The sequence below is a fragment of the Capra hircus genome, chromosome 14 (assembly GCF_001704415.2).
Source record: "Capra hircus breed San Clemente chromosome 14, ASM170441v1, whole genome shotgun sequence".
In the NCBI taxonomy this organism is placed as follows: Eukaryota; Metazoa; Chordata; class Mammalia; order Artiodactyla; family Bovidae; genus Capra; species Capra hircus.
Genome location: NC_030821.1, coordinates 81,159,449 through 81,186,388, shown reverse-complemented (window position 1 = coordinate 81,186,388; position 26,940 = coordinate 81,159,449). Strand labels below are relative to the sequence as shown.

General features: G+C 60.7%; 3 protein-coding genes across 10 annotated transcripts in view; 1 reads left to right on the top strand and 2 right to left on the bottom strand.

Annotated features, from left to right (window-relative positions):
• Nucleotides 23–17,453, top strand: OPLAH (5-oxoprolinase (ATP-hydrolysing)). Of its 8 annotated transcripts, XM_018058702.1 has the most exons (30): nt 70–210; nt 4,306–4,443; nt 4,654–4,757; nt 5,267–6,659; nt 8,354–8,577; nt 8,649–8,840; nt 9,341–9,440; nt 9,519–9,642; nt 9,798–9,993; nt 10,061–10,226; nt 10,312–10,450; nt 10,544–10,611; nt 10,739–11,004; nt 11,091–11,203; nt 11,289–11,459; nt 11,596–11,733; nt 11,814–11,952; nt 12,085–12,197; nt 12,430–12,581; nt 13,143–13,303; nt 13,384–13,485; nt 13,556–13,730; nt 15,178–15,362; nt 15,481–15,627; nt 15,711–15,845; nt 16,027–16,176; nt 16,286–16,443; nt 16,548–16,708; nt 16,872–16,969; nt 17,244–17,453. In XM_018058702.1, the coding sequence occupies exons 4-30, from the start codon at nt 6,425–6,427 to the stop codon at nt 17,388–17,390; spliced, it is 4,155 nt and encodes a 1,384-aa protein (XP_017914191.1). In that variant the 5' UTR covers nt 70–210; nt 4,306–4,443; nt 4,654–4,757; nt 5,267–6,424; the 3' UTR covers nt 17,391–17,453. The 8 variants fall into 8 exon arrangements, with proteins under 8 accessions (XP_017914192.1, XP_017914193.1, XP_017914195.1 ...); XM_018058703.1 differs by lacking the exon at nt 4,654–4,757 and having other exon boundaries at nt 23–143; XM_018058704.1 differs by lacking the exon at nt 4,654–4,757 and having other exon boundaries at nt 24–117.
• Nucleotides 17,492–19,888, bottom strand: SMPD5 (sphingomyelin phosphodiesterase 5). The gene is made up of 7 exons (XM_018058709.1): nt 18,770–19,888; nt 18,603–18,675; nt 18,239–18,379; nt 18,048–18,137; nt 17,890–17,953; nt 17,678–17,813; nt 17,492–17,606 (listed from the first exon to the last, which is right to left on the bottom strand). The coding sequence occupies exons 1-7, from the start codon at nt 19,592–19,594 to the stop codon at nt 17,514–17,516; spliced, it is 1,422 nt and encodes a 473-aa protein (XP_017914198.1). The 5' UTR covers nt 19,595–19,888; the 3' UTR covers nt 17,492–17,513.
• Nucleotides 20,692–26,940, bottom strand: part of SPATC1 (spermatogenesis and centriole associated 1) — a 28,950-nt gene continuing 22,701 nt past the window's right edge. The window contains exon 5 of the mRNA XM_018058699.1: nt 20,692–22,088. Within this exon, the coding sequence (XP_017914188.1) occupies nt 21,759–22,088 (330 nt within the window). The 3' untranslated portion in view covers nt 20,692–21,758. The remainder of the gene's footprint in view (nt 22,089–26,940) is intronic.

Here is a 26,940-nt window from a genome sequence, read left to right as displayed (position 1 = left end):
CGTAGTTTCCGGGGCACCGACTCCAACTTCCGGTTCCGGACCCCTGCGATTCTCCCAGAGTTCCCGAGGACGCCACATCTCATTTCCGGTCCTTGCGGAACTGCGGCTGTGGGCCGGGTGAGGGACCCTTGCCGCCTTTTGGGGTACGCAGTCGCGCCTGCAGGGCTGGAGGCATGCCGGACGTGGAGTCGCCGTGTCGTTTCTTCCCGGGTTGGTCATGGGGGCGGCTACCTCTACCATCCGGGCCTGCCCGCCCCGCGCCGCCGCCTCTCCCTCTGCCTCTCCACTGAGCCCCGCGCTTCCCGCGCCGCTGGCGCGCCTTTACTTCTGCTTGACGCTTGGTATCTCCCTCGAGGTTTGCGGGCGATAGCCGCCACTGCTGGTCTTAAGTTCTTCCGCGGTCATAAATGCAGGCCTTCTCCCAAGCTGAGATACACTCTGTTCGCTGTTTTTTTTTTCTTTAAACAGTTTAGTTTTTACATTTGTCCGTTTAAAAAGCAGACACATTTATGTTGTACGTACACATGGTCAAATTTTTTAGTTTCAGTTTTCCATGTTGCCTTGTTTCTCTGCACTCATCCCCCTATCTACTATAGCTTAAAAAATGGCTCCGTTTTTCTTCACACTCATAATTACATCCAAGTCACACACAGACACATGTATATGCAGTTGTACATGTACAGCCATATAGTGGCCTTTGGAACTCTTATTTTTTAAAATGGGAGTGTTTCATACAGTTTTGCATTTAACTCAAAAATACTTTATAAAATCTGTCCAAGTAATCCTGTGGAACTCATAGTTTTTTGGTTGATACGAGTATCAAGTAATAAGTAGAATGTACCCAGCAACCACCCCATTGTGGGCAGTGGATGTGTGTCCTGGGGTCTGGGGGATAGAACCCCAGTGCAGTGACTTTCTGAGTGAAGGCTGTGTGGGAGTTAGATTCTCCCTCCTTTCCCACCTGGAATAAATGTTAAAAGTTTTTTACATAATCCTTCCCCCTTCAGAGGGTTACTGCCATTCCTCTTGCATTTCGTGGCCTGATGTCAGTCAAATGCCCTGGAACAGCAGAGGGGCTCACAGGAGGAGGGATGAGATGTTTTCCTCCACAGCTGCCTCCTGTTTCCAGATACCTTTTGTTTGGTGGTCAAGGTCACCATCAGGGAGCTCATTACCCTCCTCATTTGCATTATTCGGGCTTCTCTGGTGGCTCGGCTGGTAAAGCATCTACCTTCAGTGGAGGAGACCTGGGTTGGGAAGATCCCCTGGAGAAGGAAATGGCAACCCACTCCAGTCTTCTTGCTTGGAGAATCTTATGGACAGAGGAGACTGGTGGGCTATAGCCCATGGGGTTGTAAGAGTCAGACACAACTTAGGGCATTATTCAGCCCCTCTGCAGCGCTTAGAAACCAGATCCCATGCTTCAGGTTTGAACGGGGAAGGATAAATCAGCAGGGCTGTGACACTGACCACAGGGAGGCGACATTCACTGGGGCTGAGGGCGGTGTGCACTCGGGGCTTTCCTGTCTGTGGTCATTGGTGACCGGCAATGACTGGCATTGTCGTGAAGCCTTCCTCCTTCACGTCTTTGGTGGCAGGTGGTGGCTGTTGGCCAGGGCTCAACTGAGGCTCTGAGAGAGAGCACATCTTCATGTGGCCTCTCCAGCCTGGGCTTCCGCAAAGCACGGCACCAAGGTGGCCTCCCAAGACAAAGTGGGTGTTTGTGGCGTTCTAAGACCTAACCTCCAGAAGTCAGGTAGTGTCACTCTTGCCAGACTGTGGGTCAAGGCAGTCACCAAGGTCTGCCAGGCTCAAGGGGAGATGACATGGTCCCCCCTCCCCACCCACAGGAGCAGTTCAGTGTCAAGCTGTGGGAAGAGCAAGTGGAACAGACGTGCTGTGGTGGGCTTGGGCCTAAGTCCCAGGCCCAGTGACCCCTCCAAGGTGGTCTGGAATACTGCCGCACGAGGCCTTGTCTGCGCCTGGGCCATGGCCGTGATGGCCGTCATCCTCTGTTTGGCTCAGTGCCCTCACCCTCGGCTCTTCAGCTGGACTGAGCAGGTTACCGGTGGAGTCACACAGGCCTTATTCTCAGCACTGTGGACACTTCGTGTTTCTGTTCTTACTAGGTCAAGATTGCTGTAGTCCATTGACACAGGTGGAAGCCCCTGGGTGCCCCGCCTGTTGCATGGTTGGCCCTAGCAGCTCAGGATAATCAGAATAATGTTGGTTCTGGGCCTAAGAAGCCCAAAGTGACTGGGGGGTGGCTGTTCTTTTCATACTGCATGCCTCACTGTGCCCCTCATGGAAGTGTCCTCCCCCGCCCCCACCCCTAGTACTATCTCGGTTTAAGGTCTGGGCACCTCAGGAATGAGAACCCCTTGGTTCTCTGGCCTTTGTGTTCTAGTCACAGCATACACACCTGGGTGGATTCAGGTTTGAGGGGTATAAAGCTTATACAGATTTGGGAGCCGTGTTGAGGATCCCCAAGAGCAGCCGTGGCCCTGAATTCAGTTATTTACTAGAACTCAAAGAATTCAGCACACAGAATTGTACTTATGACCAGGATTCAAGGGAAAGGATGTTAATGAAAATCAAAAGGAAAAGCCTGCTGGGGCAGAGTCAGAGGAAACCAGGTGCCTCCTTCCAGAGTCCTCTCCCTGAAGAATCTCAGGGGACACTCTCCATTCACCCAGCAACAAATTGCAACATGGTACGTGATATGCTGGCCACTAGAGAAGCTCACTGGCGACTCAGGGCCCAGGGTGTTATAGGGGCTGGTCACAGTCATAGGCCTCTGCCTGGATGTACCTGGACTCCTAAAGAAGAAAGGAGGGGTTCAGCATAAAGCACATTTGTTTGTACAAAGAGTTGAGGTTTGAGCCCCTCTCACTGGGGAATGGCAGGAGCCCTCCTGAAACCTAGGTTCCCAGAAACAGCAATTTTGCAACTGTCTTCTGAAGGAGAGCCATCTCAGGGCCCTTTTTAAGTAGGAGGACAAGATCATATATCCAAAGTTAAGGGAATAGAGTGAGGAAAGAAGTCCCAACATGGAACAGTAATATTTTTTTGGCTGCACTGGGTCTTTGCAGCCTGAGGGCTTAGTTGCCCTGCAGCACGTGGCACCTTAGTTCCCTGACCAGGGATTCAACCTGCATCCCTTGCACTGGAAGGTGGATTCTTAACCACTGGCTATGCCACCAAGGAGGTCTCAACACAAATTTTTAAAGTTGACCGATATCACAAACATCACAAAACACAAAAAACAAACAATGTCCTCAATTAACTTCCTGATATATTTCTCTAACATGTTTCTGCTGTGCTTTTTGGATACACCTCTTAAGATGGTGACACTTTCATGATGTCCCCTTCTATATAGAGAGAGGATAGTTTAGTCTCCCCTCTAACATGTGTAATCAAAGATTATTTTTATAACTTAGCTAGCTTGGGAGTAAAGTTGTTTTCAGGTAACAGCCCCTTTAGCTTGTTCAGTTATTAAGTCATGTCCAACTCTGCAACCCCGCAGACTGCAGCAGGCCAGGCTTCCTTGTCCTTCACCATCTGGAGTTTGCTCAGATGCATGTCTATTGAGTCGGTGATGCCATCCAATCATCTCCCCTTAGCTGTGTTTGTTACTTAGTTGTGTCCGACTCTACAACCCCATGGGCTGTAGTCTGCAAGGCTCCTCTGCCCATGGAATTTTCCAGGCAAGAATACATGAAAGTGAAAGTCATTCAGTTGTGTTAGATTCTTTGTGACCCCATGGAATTCTCCAGGCCAGAATACTGGAGTGGGTAGCCTTTCCCTTCTCTAAGGGATCTTCCCGACCCAAGGATTGAACCCTGGTCTCCTGCGTTGCAGGCAGATTCTTTACCATCTGAGCTACCAGATGGTAGCTTTATCAATTACCTTTATCTAATATTGTGTACATTCTCAGAATTGTTAAATTTGAGAAAACCTCTATCATTTACATATGAGCCCTAAGATTTCAGGGTCTTTAGGGGCTATTTATCACATTTTAGAGGTTTTTTGAATTGAAGACATTAGCCAACTCCATCAGCCCTATGTTGGTGACGCGCAGCACAGAGAGGCGGCTGTGTTCCTGGGAGTCACTTCTGTACCAGAACGACAGCAATACCTGAACGACACCAGGGAGCGGCTGCTCCCACCTCAGCCTGCCTGAGCAGAGCCCGCCATGCCCCCACCTGTCCCCAACAGCAGGGGAAGAAATGACACAATGCCAGGTGCAGTGGGAAGAGACAGAATTAACCTCACTGTGATGACATGCTTTTGGAAATTTTACAGAGTGTGCAGCCCTGTGAACACTGCTGAGGCCCTGACCTGGAGGGATCCTGAGCCTCCTGACTTCAGTGAATCTGGCCCTTGCCCCAGACCCCCCCGGGCAGCACAGATGCATCTCAGCGGTGGCCTATCCCAAGAGCGGTCAGTGGCCAGTTGGCAGAGTTACTGATCTGTTGCAGGAACTCTGGGCTGTAACCAGCGGGCTCCTCCTTGGCCTTGTTGCCTTTGCTGTTAGTTCATTAGTTCTGGGGCTTGTCGAGAGCGGTTCTGTGGAGTATGTTCCTCCACGGTGAGCAGCTTCTGAGGTACTACTCAGCCCCCCGCCTCACCGCCCCACCCCCACCCCCTTAGAGTCAATCCCGGCAGCTGAGAGGCAGCTGAGAAGTCGCATCTGAGTCAGCGGAGCATTCAGCCACCGGCTGGGCAAAGGTTGGGCTCCAGCTCCCAAGCCAGTGGTGAGCTGTCCTTTGCTGATGAATCAGGGTACACCTGGGGAACACTTTCAAGTCTGCCCCACATCCAGCCGGCATAATAGGCTGAAGAATACCTGCAGAGATAGCTGGGTCTTGATTCCTGGAGACCATGAATGTCACCTTCTGTGGCAGAAGGAACTCTGCAGATATGATTAAGCTAACGGTCTTGAGAAGGAGTGCATGTGCTGCAGTATCCAGGGGGCCCCCGTGGAAACATGAGGGTCCTTTCAAGGTGGCAGCAAAGGGGTATTTGGGTGCCGAAGAGCAGGAGAGGTGACCTTGGAGGCAGAGTTGTGGAGTGAGGCAGCCTCAAGCCAGGGAGTGCTGGCCACTGGGCACAGCGAGGAACAAACTCTCCCCAGGACCCTCCAGAAGGAACTGTTATTTTAGCCCATAGATTCAGTTTGGACTTCTGGCCTTTAGAGCTGGAAGAGAATAAATGTCTGCTGTTTTAAGCCTTCACGTTGCTGGTAATGTGTTTGAACTCTTAGGTAACTTCTCCTCACTGAGACCTCCACTGTCCCGACTCCAAGCTTGGCGTCCAGAAGAGTCTGCCTGCTCCGCCTCTGCCTGCTCCACTGTGCTGTGGAGCTGCTAGTCCTTCCCCCTGGCCTCTCACCCTGGGCGGGGTCTGGGGGAGCTGGGCTGGTGGGAGCTTGCCCCTCCCAGAGTGACCCCCGGAACCATGGGTGGCTGTTGCGGGGGAGGCCTTGTCTTCTCATCTTATCTTTCCTAGGTTCCTCTGCACAAGTGGAAACTGCAGTGAGCAGGCCCGCAAAATGCAAAAAACGACATGAAATAAATCATAATGGAAGAAATGACTCAAAATAATGGCAACTACACAGAACCATCCCATTAGAAAACACATGGGGAGAAGGAAGGCTTTCATATGTTCTCAAGTACAAACCCAGTCATTGCCTTTGAGGGGGCTCCCCTGCCCTCAGAAACTGCTGTCCTTGTCTGCTGGGGCCTCCCTGCTGCCTGCCCCACCCTGTTCCCTGAGGTTGTGGCCCTGAATGTGGTGCCTCATCTGGGGTGCCTGTCCTTCATGGGACAATGACTCTCCCTGCCATCCGCACGGGAGGACCTCCTGTGCTTACCCTAAGGTGCTTGCGGGCTTACCAGGCGCCCCCAAGCTTTGACCCACCAGAGTCTCTGAGGCCAGTCCAGCTCCTGCTGCTGCTGGGCCAGACACACCCTCTCCCTCAGGGCAACTCAAACGTCCACCCTCCTGCCCCCTTCAGATGATGTGCTGGCCACCACCACCTCTGGGACTGTGCCCAGGGACCCAGCCCCACAACCTGGCATGAGCAGTGGTGGCCAGTGGGGAGGAGGGACACCTGAATCATTCAGCTCCTTTCCTGCAATACCACCATGATAGGCTGGGACCCAGAACCTTCTGTCCACCAGGAGGGGCTTCCGGGAGGGACTCCCAAGTCTGGGGCAGATCTGGGCCCTACTCGTGAGCCAGAGGGCAGAGTTTGGGGGGTGCCCCGCTCAGGGTGCTCGGAACTGCTGGGTGCTGGCTCTGAAGCCCCGGAATGTGGCTGCGGTGGGGGGTAGGGAGCCGTTGACCTCACAATGGCGGGGTCCGCTGCCCTCTGGCCAGCCTGCCTGCCACCAGCAGCTGCTGCCCACCGCTGCCGGGCATGTCCCTCCTCAGCAGCTACGAGGGCCTGCGGCAGGAGATCCAGCGGCTGGCACAGGAGAACGAGGAGCTCCGGCGGCTGGTGCAGCTCATCCAGGAGAACCAGGAGCTGAAGCTGGTGCTCAGGAACCGGGGCAGCAGCCTGAGCTTCTGTGGCCCCGGGCTCCTGGCTGAGGTGGCCGCTGGCCCCCGGCTCCCCCGGCGCAGAACCATCAAGTTCAAGGATGTGGAGAGAGGTGCGTGCTGGGCCGGGGACTTTGCAGGGGCCGCAGTCTCCACCACTTCAGCCGTGTAGCAAAGTGGGAGTCCCTTGAGTCCCTGGGCTGTGTCCTGTCAGGTGCTGACAGGGGCTGTGGAGGAAGAGGGGGGCTGGAGCGGGGGCTCTTTCAGGGGTGCAGCAGAGGCAGACCAAAGGGAGGGAGCCATGTGGCTGCCCTTTAACCCCCCAACATATGGGGGACACTGAGGCGGCTAGAGGCGAGTCAGTGGGGAGCCCTGCCGCAGGCAGGGTGCAGCCCGGAGCCTGCGCCCTTAAAGCAGCCCACTTCCCCCTCTTCTCCTGGGACCAGCTTCAAAGGCCAGCAAGGGTCAAGAGAGTGCAAAGCCGGGGGTGGGACGGGGGCCAGGGTGTGGACCATGTCCCTACCCGTCTGGCCCCCTGTCTGCCTAGTCCCTGAGGTAAGGGGCCCCCCTTCACCTGCTGCTGCTCTTGGGAAGCCCCCTATCCCCCACCGTTCTTTTCTAGAGCCCTTCACAGCTTGAGCCCACCTCAGACCTGGGCAGGCAGCCAGGCGGCTTTCAGTCCACAGGGGAGCACGCAGGGGAGGGACAGCCATCCTCCCCGTGGTCACGGGACTGACCTGCTGTCTGGCGACATCAGCCAGAGTGCCGCAGGGTCGGCCAGGGAGGGTGGTGTGGAGGGCCCCCTGCCCACAGCGCCTGTGGGGAGCGAAGGCTTTCTCCAGGGTTCGAAGTCCTGGCTGCTGGGGCCCTCAATTCCAGCCTCCAGCGTCGCTCCCCGACTCCCCCGCTCCCCCGCAACCGCGGCGCGCTGGGGCGCTCTCCGAGGTCGTCTGGGCAGCCTGCTCCCCTCTCCCGGGGCGCCTGGAAGAGGCTTCCCGGGGCGTCCACGCCCAGCGAGCTCCTAGCCGGCGGAGGGCCGGGCAGCCGCCGAGCCCAGGTGCCCGCGGGTCGGGCCGCGGGGTGGGGCCGCGCCTGCACAGTGCTTCCTCCGCGGGGATAAGCATGGAGACGCCCGCTGCCCTGCGGCCCAGCTCGGCCCCGCCCCGCCGTACTCGGGATGGCTCGCAGCCGAGGGAGGGGACGGCTCCGGGCCGCCCGATCTTGACGCAACCGGAGAGCCCGGAGCGCCGGGACCGGTCGTGCGGGGGGCGGGTCCCGCTTCCGGGCTGGGGGCGGGCGCGGGCAGGCTGCCGAACGGACGGCGAGCGACCCGGAGCCGACAGGCCAGGTGGGGACCCTCCCCGCTCCTCTCCGCACCCCTCGCCCCCGATCGCCCCCGCCGCGCGCTCCTCCTCGCCTCCCGGCCCCCGCCCCGGCCGGCCGTCTGCGCAGGCTCTGCCCGGTCCCCGTCCCCTCTTGCTCCAAGGTCGAGCCTTCGGGCAGTGGGCCTTCTCTCACCTGCCCCCAACGCACGTGCTTCTTCCTGCTTAAAGGGTCCAGAAACCCCAGCCCCAGGGCTCCTACTTCACCTCATCCTCGGAAAGTCCTGCTCCAGGAGGCCCTGGGTTTCCGCCGCAGCCCTGGGCATTGGAACTGGGGAGTAGGCACAGGGGGCATTAGGCCCAGCCCGGACTTACCCAGCTCTGGCTCCACCCAGGGCCCCTTCTGGGCCCGGAATCCCGTCCTCTCCCCATCCCAGCTCTGCTCAGGGCTACCCGCCTGTGGATGACCCACTGCCTCTGGCCAGTTCTCCCAGGACTGCCAGCTGAGGAGTCGCTGCTGGACTCCAGCCCCATCACCATGGGTGGCCCGGAGGGGCGCTTCCATTTTGCCATCGACCGTGGAGGCACCTTCACAGATGTCTTTGCCCAGTGCCCAGGGGGGCACGTGAGGGTCCTAAAGCTGCTTTCAGAAGACCCTGCCAACTATGCGGACGCCCCCACTGAGGGCATCCGCCGCGTCCTGGAGCAGGTGGGCAGGGCAGGGTGGCAGGTGGAGGGGTCTCTGGGCCAGAGGCCTGAAGGCTGACCACGTGGTTCCAGGAGGGGGGCGTGCTGCTGCCTCGGGACCGGCCGCTGGACACCAGTCGCATTGCCAGCATCCGCATGGGCACCACGGTGGCGACCAATGCGCTGTTGGAACGGCGGGGAGAGCGGGTGGCGCTGCTGGTGACGCGCGGGTTCCGAGACCTGCTGCACGTGGGCACCCAGGCCCGCTCGGACCTCTTTGACCTGGTGAGTTCATCCAAGTCAGCAGTGGCTGACTCCATAGAACACGTTTTCCCTGGGGCGCCTGGGCCCCTCAGGGAGGGCAGTCCTTGGAAGGGTCAGTGCTAGCCCAAGGCCACAGCTGATAGCAGATTCTGGACACTCATGATGGGATGCTGCATCTCCCCAGCCCTGAGTGGCCATGTGTTGTTCTGGGCCTGTCCTCCACTCTGCTGCGTCCTGGACGCTGACCCTCACCCCTTTGCGGGGTTCTGGGATGGAGCAGCTCTATGAGGGCAGACAGCTGGCAGCACTCAGAAGCCTGGGGGCAGAGAGCCACCCTGGGTGGGCCTTCCTTGGGCCACCCAGTCTGACTGTCTCCTGGGACCATCCCGTCTGACTGTGTCTCCTGGGGCTGTGGACTGGCCCGCTGAGACACATCCCCTAGCCTGCATCGACCCATCCACGCAGGACCCCAGCAAGGACCCTCAGGCCTGGGCCACCTCTGAGCTTCTGCCCGCCCTCAGGCCGTGCCCATGCCCGAGATGCTGTATGAGGAGGTGCTGGAAGTAGACGAACGGGTAGTGCTCTATCGAGGGGAGCCGGGTGCTGGGACACCCGTGAAAGGTACGGCGCGGCGGAGTGCTGGGGGCGGGGCAGCAGGCCCTGACAGCCTTTGACCCCGATCCCGCGGCTTCCTCGAAGGCTGCACAGGGGACCTGCTGGAAGTGCAGCAGCCTGTGGATCTGGGGGGCCTGCGAGGGAAGCTGGAAGGGCTCCTGTCCCGGGGCATCCGCAGCCTGGCTGTGGTGCTCATGCACTCGTACACGTGAGTGGGCTGTGGTGGGGCGGGGGCAGCGGGCCGGTCCGGAGTGCTGAGGGTAGGGGGCGGGACAGCGTGCGGGCGCGGGCGGAGCGGGAGCGGGGATGCGGGGAGCGGGCCGGCGGGCGGGGTTGGGTCTCAGTGGCGCTCGGTTCTCCTAGGTGGGCCCAGCACGAGCAGCAGGTGGGCGCCCTGGCCCGGGAACTGGGCTTCACGCACGTGTCGCTGTCCTCGGAGGCCATGCCTATGGTGCGCATCGTGCCCCGGGGGCACACGGCCTGTGCCGACGCCTACCTCACGCCTACCATCCAGCGCTACGTGCAGGGCTTCCGCCGTGGCTTCCAGGGTCAGCTCAAGGTGAGACCCCCTCCCTGCCCGCCCCTGGCCCGCCCCACCTCGCCCCTCACCGCCCGCCTGCCCACAGGACGTGCAGGTGCTGTTCATGCGCTCCGACGGTGGGCTGGCGCCCATGGACTCCTTCAGCGGCTCCCGCGCTGTGCTCTCCGGACCTGCTGGGGGCGTGGTTGGTTACTCAGCCACCACCTACCGGGTGGAGGGCGGCCAGCCAGTCATCGGCTTTGACATGGGAGGTATGAGGGCCCGAGGGTGGGGTCCAGGGGCCTCAGTTGCTGGGCTGGGTAGCATCTGGGTCTCCTTGCTCCCCACCCCCACCAGGCACGTCTACAGATGTGAGCCGCTATGCTGGTGAGTTTGAGCATGTTTTCGAGGCCAGCACGGCTGGTGTCACCCTTCAGGCCCCCCAGCTGGATATCAACACGGTGGCAGCGGGTGGGGGCTCCCGCCTCTTCTTCAGGTCAGCACCATCCCGCACCTGTGCGGACACCCCCAGCCCCACCTCCCTAACCCGCCTCCCAGCACGCCTCCAACGCCAGTCTCCTCTCCAAAGGTCCGGCCTCTTCGTGGTGGGGCCAGAGTCTGCGGGAGCCCACCCTGGCCCCGCCTGCTACCGAAAAGGTAAGCGCTGGCATACTGGCCCTGAGACCCTTCCAGCACAGCCCAGCCCCTCCCCCAGCCCCAACCCCACTGGCCACGCCTGGCACCCACCTACAGCCCCAGCCCCCACACTGTGCACACCTCCCAGGGGGCCCTGTGACAGTGACGGACGCTAATCTGGTCCTGGGTCGCCTGTTGCCTGCCTCCTTCCCCTGCATTTTTGGGCCGGGAGAGGACCAGCCACTGTCCCCAGAGGCGTCCCGAAAGGCCCTGGAGGCTGTGGCCACGGAGGTCAACAGCTTCCTGACCAACGGGCCTTGCCCAGCCTCCCCACTGAGCCTGGAGGAGGTGGCCATGGGGTTTGTTCGTGTGGCCAACGAGGCCATGTGTCGGCCCATCCGTGCTCTCACGCAGGTACGCCCACCGCTGCCCTTGCCTGTGGGGGGAGTGGGGGGGGCCGGGTGGATGGGGGGGCCACTGATCCCCTTCTGGTTCCCCAGGCACGAGGCCATGACCCCTCGGCCCACGTGCTGGCCTGCTTTGGGGGAGCTGGTGGGCAGCATGCTTGTGCCATCGCCCGGGCCCTGGGCATGGACACTGTGCACATTCACAGGTGTGTCTGGGTGCAGTGCGTGGGTCCGGGGGGCGCCCACTTTGGGAGACACTGTACCCACCGCTCTGCCATCCTTGTCCTGTAGGCACAGTGGACTGCTGTCGGCGCTGGGGTTGGCCCTGGCCGACGTGGTGCATGAGGCACAGGAGCCCTGCTCCCTGCCCTATGCTCCCGAGACCTTTGCGCAGCTGGACCAGAGGCTGGGCCGCCTGGAGGAGCAGTGTGTGGAGGCCCTGCGGGCCCAGGGCTTCCCCAGGTGGGGCTCTGGGGGCTACCAGACCACCTCACTTGGGGTCCGGTCAGCAGCAGTCGGGGAGGGCTGGGCTCTGAGAGCTGCAGGAGGCTCCCCCGCCCAGCCCCCCATGCGAGCACCCCGCCTGCCACCATCACAGGTCCCAGATCAGCACTGAGAGCTTCCTGCACCTGCGCTACCAGGGCACGGACTGCGCCCTAATGGTGTCTGCCCACCAGCACCCGGCCAGTGCCCGCTCGCCCCGAGCTGGTGACTTTGGGGCGGCCTTTGTGGAGAGGTATGTGACCTCCGCCTCCCAGGAGCCCGGGCGCATGGGTTGGCCTGACTGCCACCCCTGACAGTCCCCTCTGGGCTCAGGTACATGAGGGAGTTCGGCTTCATTATTCCTGAGCGGCCGGTGGTGGTGGACGACGTGCGGGTCAGGGGCACGGGCAGCAGCAGCCTTTGCCTCGAGGATGTCCCAAAAGTCCATAGTGGACCTCCTCGGGTAGATAAGGTTAGTGATCCTGCCTGTGCCCACCCACCCACCCACCCACCCACAGCCACTGGGACACGAGGACAGAAGTGGAGGGGGAGACGCAGGGAGAGCTCTGGGCCTGGAACCCTGCTCACCTCGCACCCTCCTCAGATGACCCAGTGCTACTTTGAGGGGGGCTACCAGGAGACCCCTGTGTACCTGTTGGGAGAGCTGGGCTGTGGACACAAGCTTCAGGGGCCCTGCCTCATCATTGACAGCAACAGGTGGGCTGAGGCCTGGCCGGGGTGGGGGTGTGTGGGGTGAGGCCCAGGGTGAACTGTGGGGCCCTGGCTGGGGGGGCTGGGCGGGGCAGTCCTCTGGCCCCAGCTGCAGGAGTCTGGAGGACTTTTGGGTCCCTTCATGGTTGGGATGTTCCTTGGCCTGGGCATGTGGGGGAACCTGGTTCGGTGGGGATCTGGCCTGGCTCTTCCAGCCCCTCTGCGCCCCTGCCCCCAGTACCATCCTGGTGGAGCCAGGCTGCCAGGCAGAGGTGACTGAGACTGGGGACATCCGCATCTCTGTGGGGGCCGAGACGGCCAGCATGGTGGGCATGCAGCTTGACCCCATCCACCTGTCCATCTTCTCCCACCGCTTCATGAGCATTGCTGGTGAGTGGCTGCACAGTCCTGCTCCCTCGCCTGCTCCCTGCGGTGCAGGGGGGGTTCTGCATGCCAGGCAGTGTGTGCTGGGGTGCCTGGCAGGGGTGTGCAGGGAGAAAGTGCAATCGGGGGAAGGGCAGAAGCAGAGCCTCTGAGCAGTGGGGCAGGCAATGTGGCCCTGGCCCCGGGATGGACCTGCTGCATCTGCAGGTCCGGGGCAGGGGGGTGCTTTTGCCCTCCCAGCACCGTGTGATCTGGGCTCTGCACAGGGAACCCAGGCTCAGGGTCAGGCTAGGTGCTTGCTGGGGCCACCAACATTGGGTTCTTACTGCAGGAGGCAGGGTGTGGGGTTGATGGGGGCATTGGGCAGGGCTGAGAAGGGAAGGGCTGCCCTCGGCACGAGCAAGACGTCTGGCCACGTCCTCATGTGTCTAGGTAGACCGTCACCTGCTTCGGGTCCTGGGTCTGGGACTCAGAGGCCTTGAAGGCAGTGGGCCCTGCCCTTCTGTGCCCAGGACGGGCTGTGGGCGGCATGGGGCCGGCGGGCATCTGGTCACTATGTGCCCGCAGAGCAGATGGGCCGCATCCTGCAGCGCACGGCCATCTCCACCAACATCAAGGAGCGTCTGGACTTCTCCTGCGCCCTCTTTGGGCCCGACGGGGGTCTGGTCTCCAACGCCCCTCACATCCCCGTGCACCTGGGTGCCATGCAGGAGACGGTGCAGTTCCAGGTTCGGGAGGCCCCTTCCCCTGATCCCCCTACCCCTCAGCCCTGCCCCCTCCCCACTCTGCACCTGTCTCCTGGCTTCAGATTCAGCAGTTGGGGGCTGATCTCCACCCCGGCGATGTGCTGCTGAGCAACCACCCCAGCGCAGGGGGCAGCCACCTGCCAGACCTGACTGTCATCACACCGGTGAGGGGCGCTGCCCAGGGACCCATGGAGGAGGGCCACCGGCGCCGCTGACCGTTGCTCTCACCCCTAGGTGTTTTGGCCGGGTCAAACGCGGCCTGTGTTCTATGTGGCCAGCCGTGGGCACCATGCAGACATTGGGGGCATCACACCGGGCTCCATGCCCCCCCACTCCACCAGCCTGCAGCAGGAGGGTGCGGTCTTCCTGTCCTTCAAACTTGTGCAGGGGGGAGTCTTCCAGGAAGAGGGTGAGTGGCACTGGGCTGGTACACCTGGCTGCTTCCCGCCTGCCCTACCCCTAGGCTGGCCTCCAGGCTGTGGGAGCCAGGCGGTGACCGCAGAGTGGTTACACAGTATCTCTCAGAGATAATCAGAGGCACTGAGCTAAGTCGTGCCTGGGCCCAGGGAGGCCTCAGTGGTTTGGGGGTGGGGAGTTGGCCAAGGGTGCAGGAGAGGGAGAAGCCTACTTCAAGGTGGGCAGCTGCTTCTGTTTATAATTCGCACTTTGGTTTGCACTGGGTCTGGGGGCTGCAGAGAAACAGGGGTGCCAGGGGCTGCAGGCTCCTGAAGAGCTTCCCTGGGCCTGGGTGAGGGCAGTGGGTGGCGGGGCAGCTATGAAAGGCGTCAGCCGGGCCTGAGCTGGTCTGCTGGTGCACCTGCTGACATACAGTACATAGAGGGTCCGAGGATGGCCTGCAGGCCAGGAGGGGGGGTGGGGCGAGGGCTCTACCTGCCTTGGGGGATGCTGAACCTCAAGCTGGGGACAAGGGTGAAGGTGGTTTGGAGGTCAGGGTTGGTGTCTGGTGGGATTTGGGCATGGGGGAGGGAATGAAGTTTGGACAGCTGTAGGATGGAGGTTCTGGCTTTGTGGTTGCTGAGGAGGTAGGGCAGCAGCTTTGGTGGAACCTGGGGGCAGGACGGCCAGTGTGAGGCAGCTAGGGGTGAGAGCCCCGGGGGCATCTCAGAGTGAGAACAGGTGATGGGTGACCGGACCATGTGCTGCTGTGGGTGTGAGGACACAGATAAAGGGGCCGAGGCCTGGCTGCTGCCTTGGTCAGTGTGGGGCGGGGGCAGAGGGCAAGGACCCCTGAGGGACATGAGCAGGCAGAGGACCTGGTGGCCAGGGAGCCTCAGAGAGGATCCTGACCCAGACTCAGGAGAGGCGCTTTCATGAGGCACGGAGTGGTCCTTGGGGTCAAACCTGTACTGCTTGCCATGGATGGAGTCTTTGTCCAGGTCTGCTGGGGCCAGGGATGGGGGGACAGACAGCCATGCTGATGCTCTTTCAGTGACTGGCCGTGGCCGCCAGTGGTGGGCCCTGGGGGGGAGGGTTAGGTAAGGGAAGTGGTTTTTCCTCTTGGCAGGAGGCCTAGAAAAGGCTGGAGAGTGGGCCAGTGGGGAGGTAGGGCAGGAGGAATGGAGGTGGTGGGGAGAATTTGCTCGGGGAACCTGAGCCCTGCCCCTGCCCTTACCTCCAGCCCATGTGTGGTCACAGCAAAGCTACCTGTCTATTCTAGGGTGCCCTGGGGGACTGGGGTGTGAGGAGAAGGTTCAGCCGATGGGGGAAGAGTCAGCAGAGTGGTAGGGAGCCAGTGCTGGGCCAACACGTGGAGCCTGCAGTGCCCCGGCAGAGGAGCAGGGCACCAGGTGGCCCTGGGACTCCCAGGTGGCTCAGTGGCGGTCCCATCCATTTAGCGGTGACTGAAGCCCTGCGGGCGCCAGGCAAGATTCCGGGCTGCAGCGGAACACGGAACCTGCACGACAACCTGTCGGATCTGCGTGCCCAGGTGGCGGCCAACCAGAAGGGCATCCAGCTGGTGGGCGAGCTCATCGGGCAGTATGGCCTGGACGTGGTGCAGGCCTACATGGGCCACATTCAGGTGGGCCGGGGGCAGCAGGGTAGGCAGCTCTGTGCTCGCCCCTAGGTGGGTGGGCAAAGGAGGAGGGGGCACCTGGCCCACCTGGAAGGGACATGGCTGATGCTGAACTCCCCACCAGGCAAACGCGGAGCTCGCTGTGAGGGACATGCTCCGGGCCTTTGGAACTGCCCGGCAGGCCCGGGGCCTGCCCCTGGAGGTGTCTGCAGAGGACCACATGGACGACGGCTCCCCCATAAGACTCCGAGTGCAGATCAACCTGAATCAGGTCAGTCTTCGGAGGGGGTACCTCCTCGGGCATCACGGGCACGCCCGGCGGGCTGCTGACCTCTCCCCCACTCTGGTGGGCAGGGTAGCGCGGTGTTTGATTTCAGCGGCTCAGGGCCGGAGGTGTTCGGCAACCTCAACGCGCCGCGGGCCATCACGCTGTCTGCGCTCATCTACTGTCTTCGCTGTCTGGTCGGCCGCGACATTCCACTCAACCAGGTGCGAGGGGCTGTGCTGTGTGCAGGGACAGCGGCTCCACCCCAAGCCCACATCACCCTCAGTGAGCCCGGGCGAGGTCAGCTCAAGGTCGGCCTGATCCTAGGGAGCAGGTGGTGTACTTCCCTCCACAGCCCCCGCCCCCCACCTCCCCCCATTGTTGAGAGCCGCCCTTTGCCCTCAGGGCTGCCTGGCTCCGGTGCGCGTGGTAATTCCTAAAGGCTCCATCCTAGACCCTTCTCCCGACGCGGCCGTGGTGGGCGGCAACGTGCTCACGTCGCAGCGCGTGGTGGACGTCATCCTGGGTGCCTTCGGGGCCTGCGCCGCTTCCCAGGTGCGGTGGGCCCAGGGGACGCTCTGTGCGGCCAGAAGCGGGGATGGGCTGCGGGCGGTAGGGAGGGGCTGCACTCGCAGCCAGCGCAGCGACCCCTTGCCCCTGCCAGGGCTGCATGAACAACGTGACCTTGGGCAACGCCCACATGGGCTACTACGAGACGGTGGCGGGCGGCGCGGGCGCGGGTCCGGGTTGGCACGGGCGCAGCGGCGTGCACAGCCACATGACCAATACACGCATCACCGACCCCGAGATCCTGGAGAGCAGGTGACGGCTCGGGGTGGGTTGGGGGTCGGGGGACGGGGCTGGGCAGCGGGCCGGGCGGCGCGGGGGCGGGGCCGGCTGGGCTGAGCTGAGCCCGGACCGTGCAGGTACCCGGTTATCCTGCGCCGCTTCGAGCTAAGACTGGGGTCCGGGGGTCGCGGCCGCTTCCGGGGCGGCGATGGCATTATCCGTGAGCTGCTTTTCCGCGAGGAGGCGCTGCTGTCCGTGCTGACCGAGCGCCGCGCCTTCCAGCCGTACGGCCTGATGGGTAGGTGGTTCCCTCCCCACCCCCCCCAGCCCCAATCGCTGCGGGGAGTCTGTTCCCCACCCACCTCTTGTCCCATCTGTCCTCCAGTTTAAAACACCCCCCCCCTCCTCCATCTCTCACTTCCTTGCCTCCTGGGCCACTCCCGCCTTGCTTCTTCCTGAAGGGGGTGAGCCTGGTGCCCGGGGCCTAAACCTACTCATCCGGAAGGACGGCCGGACAGTGAACCTGGGTGGGAAGACCTCAGTGCCCGTGTACCCTGGGGTAAGGACTGCGGCCTGGCCTGTCCCATCCTCACTCCCCCACCCCCAGTGGCCCTCATCCCACAGAGGGTGAATGGAATTGCGGAGATAAGCGGAGACCGAGTTTAATTTGGCTCCTACAAGAATAGGGAGCCGGAAAAAAAAATAGGGGCCCGAGAACCCGGGCTCCGGGGTCCAAGCTGGCCGATATGGACACGTTGCCCTGTGGGGATGGGCCTGTAGCGGGAGGCAGGGCAGCGCCAGGCCCAGGCTGATCCTGCCCCTCTGCTCCACAGGACGTGTTCTGTCTCCACACACCAGGCGGTGGGGGCTACGGGGACCCGGAGGACCCCGCCCCACTGCCAGGTTCGCCTTTGCAGCCCCTAGCCTTCCCCGAGCGGGGCAGCGTGTATGAGTACCGCAGGGCCCAGGAGGCTGTGTGAAGGAGGGCCCACACAATAAAGATCCCTGAAGTCGCCTTTCCCTCTGGCGACTGGCCAGGCTCATGTTCTGTGTCACCGTCCGTCTTTCCACCTGTTCTGGCACCTGTCTCCTGCAAGCTGGCCTTAGGAAGACGTGGACACTCGGAGCCGAAGTCCCACGGCCAGGTGGTCTGTGAGCCCGGCCAGGGCAGTGCTGAATGTCACCTGCTCCACCTCCTGGAGGGCGGGAGGCAGGTTGGAGAGTGGCCCCAGCACGGCAGGCCCGCACCCTGAGCTCTGGCACTTACCGGGCTCAGAAGGCCTCCAGGCGTGCTGCGGTAGGTGATGTAGTCCAGGCGCCGGCCCCGCCAGGACTCAGCTGGGGGACCTCCACGGGGAGGGCCTGCCAGGTAACGGCGGCGCCCTTTCTTCTGCTCCAGGGCCCTGAGGAGGGGCCGTGGCACCGGGGTTAGGGCAGCCCTGCTTCCTGACCTCGTCTGACCCCCAGGTAGCCACTCACCTACGCAGCATCTCCGGCGAGCAGGCCACGGAGCGGCGGAGCTCAGAGGGTCTCAGCAACGTCCCTGGGGTGGGCGGGGAAGGGCATTGTCAGCGGATGCCTCCGCAGAGACCGCCTGAGGTCCCCACGCCCCCATCGGGGTGCCCCGCCCTGCGTACCCAGGGCCCAGGGCTGCTCCCGGCGCGTGCCCAGCCGGCAGGGGTCCCGGAAGCAGCTGAAAAACTGGTGCTCCTGCTCCTGCTGGTGGTCTGTGGAGAGGCGACATTCGGGGTGTGTGTGTATGTGGGTGTTTGTGTGTGTGTGCGCGCGCGCGCGCGCGCGGGGTTGGGGGAGGGGCGGGCCGTCCTACCTAGTGAGCAGTTGTCGAAGTTGAGGTCACCCAGGAGCACGCTGAAGGCCACGGCCTCGTCACTCTGGCGGCTCTCCGCCTCGAACTGCCCGGCCCAGTCCAGGAGCACCGTCAGCTGTTTGCAGCGCAGGAGCCCGTCCTCTGCGGAGCGGGGTGGAGGAGCCAGTGTCCGCATCCTGGACACCCAGCTTCGCCCCCCGTCCCACCCTATCCTGATCCGCTAGCCCACCTAGGGACTCGCGGCGGCTGGGGCAGTGAATAAACTTTACAAGGAGGGGAGGTGCTGGCCAGGGTTGGGACTCGCTGCCGCCGCCGCCACGCAGAGGGGCCTCCTGCTTTTGCTTACGAACCCGGCAGGGCTCACCGCTGGGCGCGTGCAAGTGTGTGCAGTGCAGGAAGCCCACGACGCGGCGCCCGTCCAGGATGCCCAGCTGCGCCTGCAACACCACGGACCTTGGCGCTCCTTCGCGTGTTCCACTCCAAGTCCCGCCCCTCCCTGGTGCCGCAGCGCCACGGACAGGGGACAGGTACCTGCGCGGAAAGTAGTCCCTTGGAGGCCAGAGCATCCTCGCCACGTGCGTGGGGGAAGGACTGGAAGGCGGCACGCAGCAGCGGATAGCGCGAGGCCAGCAGCAGCCCACTGCCCAGCAACTTGAGGTGTAGGCCGTGCTGCAGGCCGAATGTGCCCACGTCGTACAACACCGGGCCCAGATTAGATGCCAGGAGGCTCACCAGGCGTCGCTCTGCGCGAAGATCGAACGCCTCCTGCAGGCACACGAAGTCCAGACTCGCTGGCATGGCTCCCGTCAGCACCCCGCACGGCATCGCCTGCACTGGCGAACCGCAGCCTGTAGCCCCATAGGGCGAACTCCGCAGGCCGGCGAGCAACACGGCGCCCACGGCTGCGGCCCGCCGCTGCGTGTGGGGCAAGTTGTTGAAGCGCGCCAGCCCGTCGGGGAGCAGGCACAGATTTGCGCTGAAGAAGCCGAAGCTGCGCGCGGGCTCAGTGCGGGGGCACCAGGGCGCAGGGGGCGCCCAGCACCGCGGAGGAGGCTGGTAGCAGAAGGGACGGCGCCAGGCCTGCAGCAGCAGCCAGAGCAGCAGCGCCGGGAGAGTCAGGGGCAGGGCCGCGAGCAGCAGCAGCAGCGCGCCCGCGGCGCCTGCGGCGGTTCTCAGCCAGCTCTGTTCGCTCCGGCTCTCGGCCGGCGCCCAGCAGCCCAGCAGCTGGTCCAGGGCCCAGTAGGCCGGGAAAAGCAGCGCGCGGGTCAGGCGGTGGAGAGCGTGCAGCACAGGGTGCGGGAAGGGCGAGGGCCGTAGGGCGCAGGGCGTCGGGGGCCAGTTGGGCGGGGATGGCATGGCGCACGAGGCTCCTCGGCAGTGTGAGTCTCCGACGACTCACTGGCTTACAGCGTGCGAGTCGATCCGTGCGTTCGTCCGCGGGAGCTGCAGGGGAGTCGCAGGGGTCAAGGCTACGTGGCACAGCTTGTGCGCGGGGCAGGGAAGGCGCCGTGCCCCGCGAGCTTGGGGGTGCGTACGCTGGCAGAGCCGCCCGGGAAACCGCCCTCTGCTCACTCGCGCGGAGTGTCTGCGGCGGTTGGAGAGAACCAAAAGGAAAGCAGAAGGGACCTTGGTCCCGCCCCAGAAGCCCCTCGCCCCGCCCACCCCTGAAAACCTCAAGGAGAACCCGCGGACCGCGCGGACCAGCGCAGCTCCTGGGTGCAGCCACACCCAACGGAGGCCGACACTTTTCCCGTGTCCGGCGGCCGGACGGGAGTGCGATGCGCGCTGCGTCCAGCTCTCTGTCTCCTCCCACCAGTCAGGGTGAAGTGGCCCTTCGCTCCTGCTGCCCAGACTGCGGCGTATACCCCACCCCGACCTGTGCCCAGGTTCGTGACGTCTAGCACCTGAGTACGAAGACACGCCCGCAGATGGGCGGACTCGAGCAGCCTAACCAGCCGCCAGCTCTGCGCCGGCTCTGTGGGCCTACCGCGAGAAACTTCCAGTCTGGGGGAAGGACCGTTGGTTCGGCTCTGCGCGGCCGGCCTGGCCTTCCGGGGCACGTGAGCCAGATGGGAGCCACTCTGTTGGGTCCCAGGACCGAGCTGCCTGGCCTTGCTCAGATGCTGCCTTGCCCTCCCCTCCCTGGCCCCCATCTTTCTCATTCCAGCTGCGAAGCGGTTCCTAGAGCTCTTAACGGTTGACTCCTAAATTGCGCTGAAGCTTGGACCAGAATTGCCCTTTCCGCCTGCAGACTCAGAGAAGGGGCTCTGCTCCCCGCACCGCCCCCCCCCCCCCGCCCCCTGCGCTCAAATTCTCCAGAAATCCTGGATCCCCTGTAGAAATCAAGGTCTGGTGCTGGGTGTGCTCGTTCCTACCGTCAGCCTTCTCAGCAGACACAGCTAGGCACGCCTAGGGCTCTCTGCCTGTCTGTACACAGGGGCTCTGCCTGCCTTTCCCAGGGGTCTGACTTATCTGCTGAAGTAGGCCTGGGGGGAGGGGAGTAAGGCTGCAGAGAGGCAGCAGCTCTGGGGCCAGAGACCCCAGCTTGCCCAAACCCCCTCTCCTCTGTACCCCCTTGCTGGTAGCTGACATGAACCCATGCCCAGTGGCTCCTCTGTCCCCTAGTGATCCTCGGGCTGGTGGGCGGCAGTGCTAGAGAAGCCTCCTGGCTGGGGTCCGAATCCCCACCACCACCTCTGCGCCCTCTCTGCTCCTCATGCGCCCTCTCTGCTCTCATGCGCCCTCTCTGCTCCTCATAAGGGTCCTGAAGGGACAAGCGCCCTGGCCTACACTCAGGGAATCCTGCACCCCCCACCAGTCTTCCCTCTCTGAGTCTATAGGTTACCTCCTGTGTCCCCTACTACCCCATCCCACTCCAGCTCTCCTGTTCTGCTCTCCTGTGGCCTGTGCGGCTCAGCCGCACCCCTTGAGTAGTGGGGAGCTGTCTTCCCAGCTCTGACTCTCACAGTCTAGTCCCTTCCTACGGGAGCCTTTGGCCTTGCAGGGCCCCCACCTCCCTGGGCTACCCAGTGCCCAGGTGCGAGTGAGTCTCTTTCTCCTGGCTCCTGTCCCTTTAATGTCCCCCTGCCCTTGATGAGGGTCCAGAAAACATGTCCCCACCCTCCTTGTCCCTGCCTGGTGCAGAGGGAGGCGCTCCTGTGCCCATAGCCTCCTCTGGAGCCCACTCTGCCTTCTGCTCTGGGTCCAGGCCTCACCCGGCCGCCAGCAGGTGGCCAGGGCTGCGGGCACACCCACACACCCCCTGCTAGCTCGGCTCCTTCCCGATTCCTGCTCTGGACACTCCAGGCCTCAGGCCATGTGAGGGGAGATGTGGGGCCTCTGGAACACCCGCTCAGCATGACAGCTGCTCAGATCTGGTCTTGGTGCTCTCTCCAGGGGCCCTGAGGGGCAGGAGCCCTCAGGGCAGACAGGACAGAAGGGCACCAGAGGGGGCGGCACCACCCAGGAGTACCGGCCCGGGCCCAGCGGCCAGCAACCGAGGGAAGCTTTAATGGTGGGGTCACCAGATGAACATGGGCTTGCCGTCATCGTGGGCTAGCTGGCTGAGGCAGGAGAGCAGCAGCAGCGCGTCAGTGAGCATGCTGGGGTGCACGGTCTCCACCAGCACGCGCTGCAGGAAGTCCACTGTGTAGGAGCCGCCCTCGGACGCGGCCAGCTCCGGCCGCTCCCGCAGGATGCCGTAAGCGTTCACCAGCTGCTCCGTCAGCGCTGGGTGCACCCGCCCGTTGTAGCCCAAGCTCTGCAGCCGGTTCATGATGCTCACGTAGCGCTGTGTGAGCGTCTGGCACAGCTCCTCGTCCAGCTTGTGGTCACTGGGGTTCAGGGAGGCCTGAGGGGACAGCAATGGTCAGGGACCTTTGGCTCCACCCTGGCCCAAGAGCAGGCAAGCACATGGGGGCAAAGGAGGTTGCGGGGTGTGGTTCCACCAGGATCACGGTCAGAGGGAGGGACCTGCAGGGAGGTGTCCTGGAGGCCCTGGCTGAGGCGCCTCTAGGGATCCAGGGTGGGGGAACCCTGTGGGCTGAGCCTGAGCTCAGAGCTTCCAGCAGCCCCAGCACCAGCTCCATCCACCACCTGGAATCGGACTGAGCTGGGGCCACAAGCAGCAGAGGACAGAGGGCGTGGCTGCTGGTGATGAGACACCAGGGGACCTCCCCAAACCCTCAGGATTGCCTGACCGGGAAAACACCACCCAGGGTCTTTCCCAGGCCTCCTCCTGGGTCCGGCCCTCCTACTTCTCAGGCTTTTCTCTAGGCCCCCTGTCCCACCACCCCATCCTTAGCATCCTGTGTCCACACCCTGCGGGGGCCCCTTCAAGCCCTCACAGTGTGCTGACAACCCCGGGCCCAGAGCTGAGGCCCTGAGTCCCAGCACTGCTGTCACTCGGGTGCCAGCTCCAGCGTCTGGGCCTGAGGTCGGTCTTCACCTACTTTGTCCCTGCCAGGCTGGGCCTGCACACCCCCTCTCTCCACTGCCTTCTGGTGCCCTCAGCTTGAAGTTCTGCTGAAGCAATCTCGAGGTTGTTAATTTTTGAACAAGGAGGGCCGTGTTTTCCTGTGCATTTGGTCCTGCAAATTCTGTACCTGTCGCTGGTACCGCTGCCCCCAGGCCCATGAAACAGTAGGTTGGCAGTGCGCGGAGTTAGTTGGGTGTTGCCCTACTCGAGCCCCTGTGTGGTTCCTGTTGCGTTGCTCCAGCTCCAGGGCCAGGGCTGACCCTCAAGGCCCCCATCTGGCCCTGCTCACCCTCTGCCCGCGTTTCCCTAGACACCACCTGCTAGGGTCTCCCCGTCCGCTCAAGCATCACCTTCTACAGTTAGTTCCCTGTCTGCCCCTCCCTGGGTGGTCGTGTGAGCGGAGCACCAGGCTCATATTAGGGTTCAGCCAAAGCGACCTCTGACTTCTGGCAGGGGCAACCCTGAGCCACCTTGCAACACTGGGACAGGCCTATCTTCCTGACCAGGGTTCCATCTGGCTCCATCTGCTGGAGGCTGGCAAGGTGGAGGCTGGAGGAACTATTGACTTTCTTAAACGCTGAAAAATTGGCTTAACAGACATTCTGCCTCCTCTTCTTGCCTCTTCTCTGGGGAGGTGCATTTAGGGCTGTGACTATTGCCCAGTATAAGCAGAAACATCAGGCAGGGCGAAGAGTGGTGGGGAAGGGGAGGACTTGCACAGCCCAGGCACTGAAAGGACAAGCTTATTTCCATTTAAATGGGCAGTTTCAAACAACTAAAAACCTCTTTCCACAGTTTGATGTCTAATCTACATGGGCAACTAGACTTTACCTTACAATTTACTGTAATCTTTGCCAACTAGATATCAGACGCAGCATTTTAGAGACACAAATATTGTGCTTCTCTGTGTCATGTGCCCGTTTTTGAATAGCCGCCACGCCTGCACCCAGGACACAGCAGGAGTGGTGGCTGTGGTCCAGGACAGGTCAGTTCAGTTCAGTTCAGTCCAGTCGCTCAGTCGAGTCCCATTCTTTGCGACCCCATGGACTTTGCGACTGCAGCACACCAGGCTTCCCTGTCCATCACCATCTCCCGGAGCTTGCTCAAACTCATGTCCATCGAGTCAGGGATGCCATCCAACCATCTCATCCCCTGTTGTCCCCTTCTGCCTTCAATCTTTCCCAGCATCAAGGTCTTTTCCAGTGAGTCGGTTCTTTGAGTCAAGTGGCCCAAGTATTGGAGTTTCAGCTTCAGCATCAGTCCTTCCAGTGAATATTCAGAACTGATTTCCTTTAGGATTGACTGGTTTGACCTCCTTGCTGTCCAAGGGACTCTCAAGAGTCTTCTCCAACACCATAGTTCAAAAGCATCAATTCTTTGGCACTCAGCCTTCTTTATGGTTCAACTTTCACATCCATACATGACTACTGCAAAAACCATAGCTTTGATCATTCGCAAATTTGTCAGCAAAGTAATGTCTCTACTTTTTAATATGCTGTCTAGATTGGTCATAGCTTTTCTTCCAAGGAGCAAGTGTCTTAATTTCATGGCTCCAGGCACCATCTTCCATGACTTTGGAGCCCAAGAAAATAGTCTGTCACTGTTTCCATTGTTTCCCCATCTATTTGCCATGAAGTGATGCCATGATCTGTGTTTTTTGAGTGTGGAGTTTTAAGCCAGCTTTGAGTAAGCTCTGGGAGTTGGTGATGGACAGGGAAGCCTGGCATGCTGCACTCCATGGGGGTCCCAAAGAGTTGGACACAACTGAGTGAGTGAACTGAAGGCAGCTTTTCCACTCTCCTGTTTCACTTTTATTAGGAAGCTCTTTAGTTCCTCTTTGCTTTCTGCCACAAGGGTGGTGTCATCTGCATATCTGAGGATATTGATTGATGTACTCTGCACATAAGTTAAATAAGCAGGGTGACAATATATAGCCTTGACATACTCCTTTCCCAATTTGGAACCAGTCCCTTGTTCCATGTCCAGTTCTAATTGTTGCTTCTTGACCTGCATACAGATTTCTCAGGAGGCAGGTAAGGTAGACTGGTATTCTCATCTCTTTAACAATTTTCCACAGTTTGTTGTGATCCACACTGTCAAAGGCTTTAGCCTAGTCAATGAAGCAGAAGTAGATGTTTTTCTAGAACTCTCTTGCTTTTCCTATGATCCAGTGGATGTTGGCAATTTGATCTCTGGTTACTCTGCCTTTTCTAAATCCATCTTGAACATCTGGAAGTTCTTTGTTCATGAGCTGTTGAAGCTGGCTTGGAGAATTTTAGCACTACTTCGCTAGCGTGTGAGATGCGTGCAATTGTATGGTAGTTTGAGCATTCTTTGGCATTGCCTTTCTTTGGGACTGGAATGAAAACTGATCTGTTCCAGTCCTGTGGCCACTGCTGAGTTTTCCAAATGTGCTGGCATATTGAGTGCAGCACTTTCACAGCATTATCTTTGAGTATTTAAAACAGCTCAGCTGGAATTCTGTCACCTCCACAAGCTTTGTTCGTAGTGATGCTTCCTAAAGCCCATTTGACTTTGCACCCCAGAATGTCTGGCTCCAGGTGAGTGATCACACCATTGTGGTTATGAGTCATGAAGATCTTTTTTGTACAGTTCTTCTGTGTATTCTTGCCTCCTCTTCTTCTTAACGTCTTCTGCTTCTGTTAGGTTCATACTGTTTCTGTTCTTTATTGAGCCCATCTTTGTATGAAATGTTCCCTTGGTACCTCTAATTTTCTTGAAGAGATCTCGTCTTTTCCATTCTATTTTCTTCTATTTCTTTGTATTGATCACCGAGGAAGGAGTTCTCATCTTTCCTTGCTATTCTCTCAAACTCTGCATTCAGATGGGTATGTCTTTCCTTTTCTCCTTTGCCTTTTGCTTCTTTTCTCAGTTATTTGTAAGGCCTCCTCAGAACCATTTTGCCTTTTTGCATTTCTTTTTCTTGGGAATGGTCTTGGTCACTACCTCCTGTACAGTGTTACAAACCTCCGTTCATAGTTGTTCAGGCACTCTATCTATCAGATCTAATCCCTTGAATCTATTTGTCACTGTTACTGTATAATCATAAGGGATTTGATTTAGGTCATACCTGAATGGCCTAGTGGTTTTCACTACTTTCTTCAATTTAAGTCTGAATTTTAGCTCCCAAGACAGGTCAAGGGTCGTCAAACCGGACGTTAGCAACGTGGGCCTTGCTGACACCAGCAACACAAGGATACCAACAGGGCAAAGATGGGAAATGTCCCCAGCTCAACCTGTAAACCAATGAAAACCTGAACACTTGAACTAGGTTTTTTTAGAACTTGACAGACCTTGAAATTCTTATTGAAGAGCGAAGGGCCAAGAGGAGCTACTACAGTCTGGAAGAAGGATGCCCAGGCTCCCTCTGCTGCCGGATTAGGACATCGACTTGTGGCAGGGCTGGAAGGGAGGACTGGAGCCCACACACGTGGACTGGAAGAGGGGACTGAGGCGGGGCTGGCAGCTTCAGTCTTAAGACTTGAAAAGCACAGATAAAGGAAAAGGCAGATAATTCTGGCCACAGTAAAATTAAAAACCTAAAAGGACACCTGAACAAATGGATAAGGCAAATGCAACCCGCGGAACCAATGAGCCCACTGTAACCGAACGTCGTTTCTGCCCACTCAGACTCAGGCCGACAGCCCCTCCACGGAGGAGGAAGGCCCGAGGCAGAGGCTGCCACGCCCACCCTCGCGCCCCCTACTCCTGTGCCCGCATCGCCGCCCTCACCCGCAGGGCGTCAGTCGGGAAGGACATGCCTTCGCTCATTCTGGGGGACAGGTGTCCAGCCAACGCCCTTCCACCCCCAGGCTCCTATTCATCAGCGCCTAGTACACGGTGGCGGCAAGAAGCGCCCAGACTCGTTTGGGAAGCACCGTCCTCCACGTCCCTCGGGGGTAGTGGGCTCAGTGGACAGCAGGCTGAAAATGCACTGAAATTAGCCCAGCCTTAATGGCCACCATGCTGCCAACTGCTCAGAGGCTCCGAAACTGGCCTTCCCGGTGTCCACATGTGACCCTTGAGGACTCAGACCCCGTGGGGAAGAAGGCTGAGGCCTCGGGCCTGCCAGCCTGGGGAAGGGCCCTTGGGAGCAGGGCTTGGAGATCCAGAGGCCACGGCAGTGAGGAGGCCGGGAGCACACATCTGACCCTGCGGGGGCCCTTGCTGCTCTGCTCTTTGGGAAGGCCTCCCATGCACGGGG

Coding starts and splice junctions, on each gene's coding strand:
- SMPD5 (XM_018058709.1), bottom strand. CDS start 19,594: ATGCCATCCCCGCCCAACTGGCCCCCGACGCCCTGCGCCCTACGGCCC. Junction 18,138..18,238: donor CTTCGACAACTGCTCACTAG/GTAGGACGGCCC, acceptor GCCTCTCCACAG/ACCACCAGCAGGAGCAGGAG. Junction 17,607..17,677: donor CTGGAGGCCTTCTGAGCCCG/GTAAGTGCCAGA, acceptor CCCGCCCTCCAG/GAGGTGGAGCAGGTGACATT.
- OPLAH (XM_018058703.1), top strand. CDS start 6,425: ATGTCCCTCCTCAGCAGCTACGAGGGCCTGCGGCAGGAGATCCAGCGG. Junction 8,841..9,340: donor GCTCGGACCTCTTTGACCTG/GTGAGTTCATCC, acceptor GCCCGCCCTCAG/GCCGTGCCCATGCCCGAGAT. Junction 10,227..10,311: donor CATCGGCTTTGACATGGGAG/GTATGAGGGCCC, acceptor CACCCCCACCAG/GCACGTCTACAGATGTGAGC.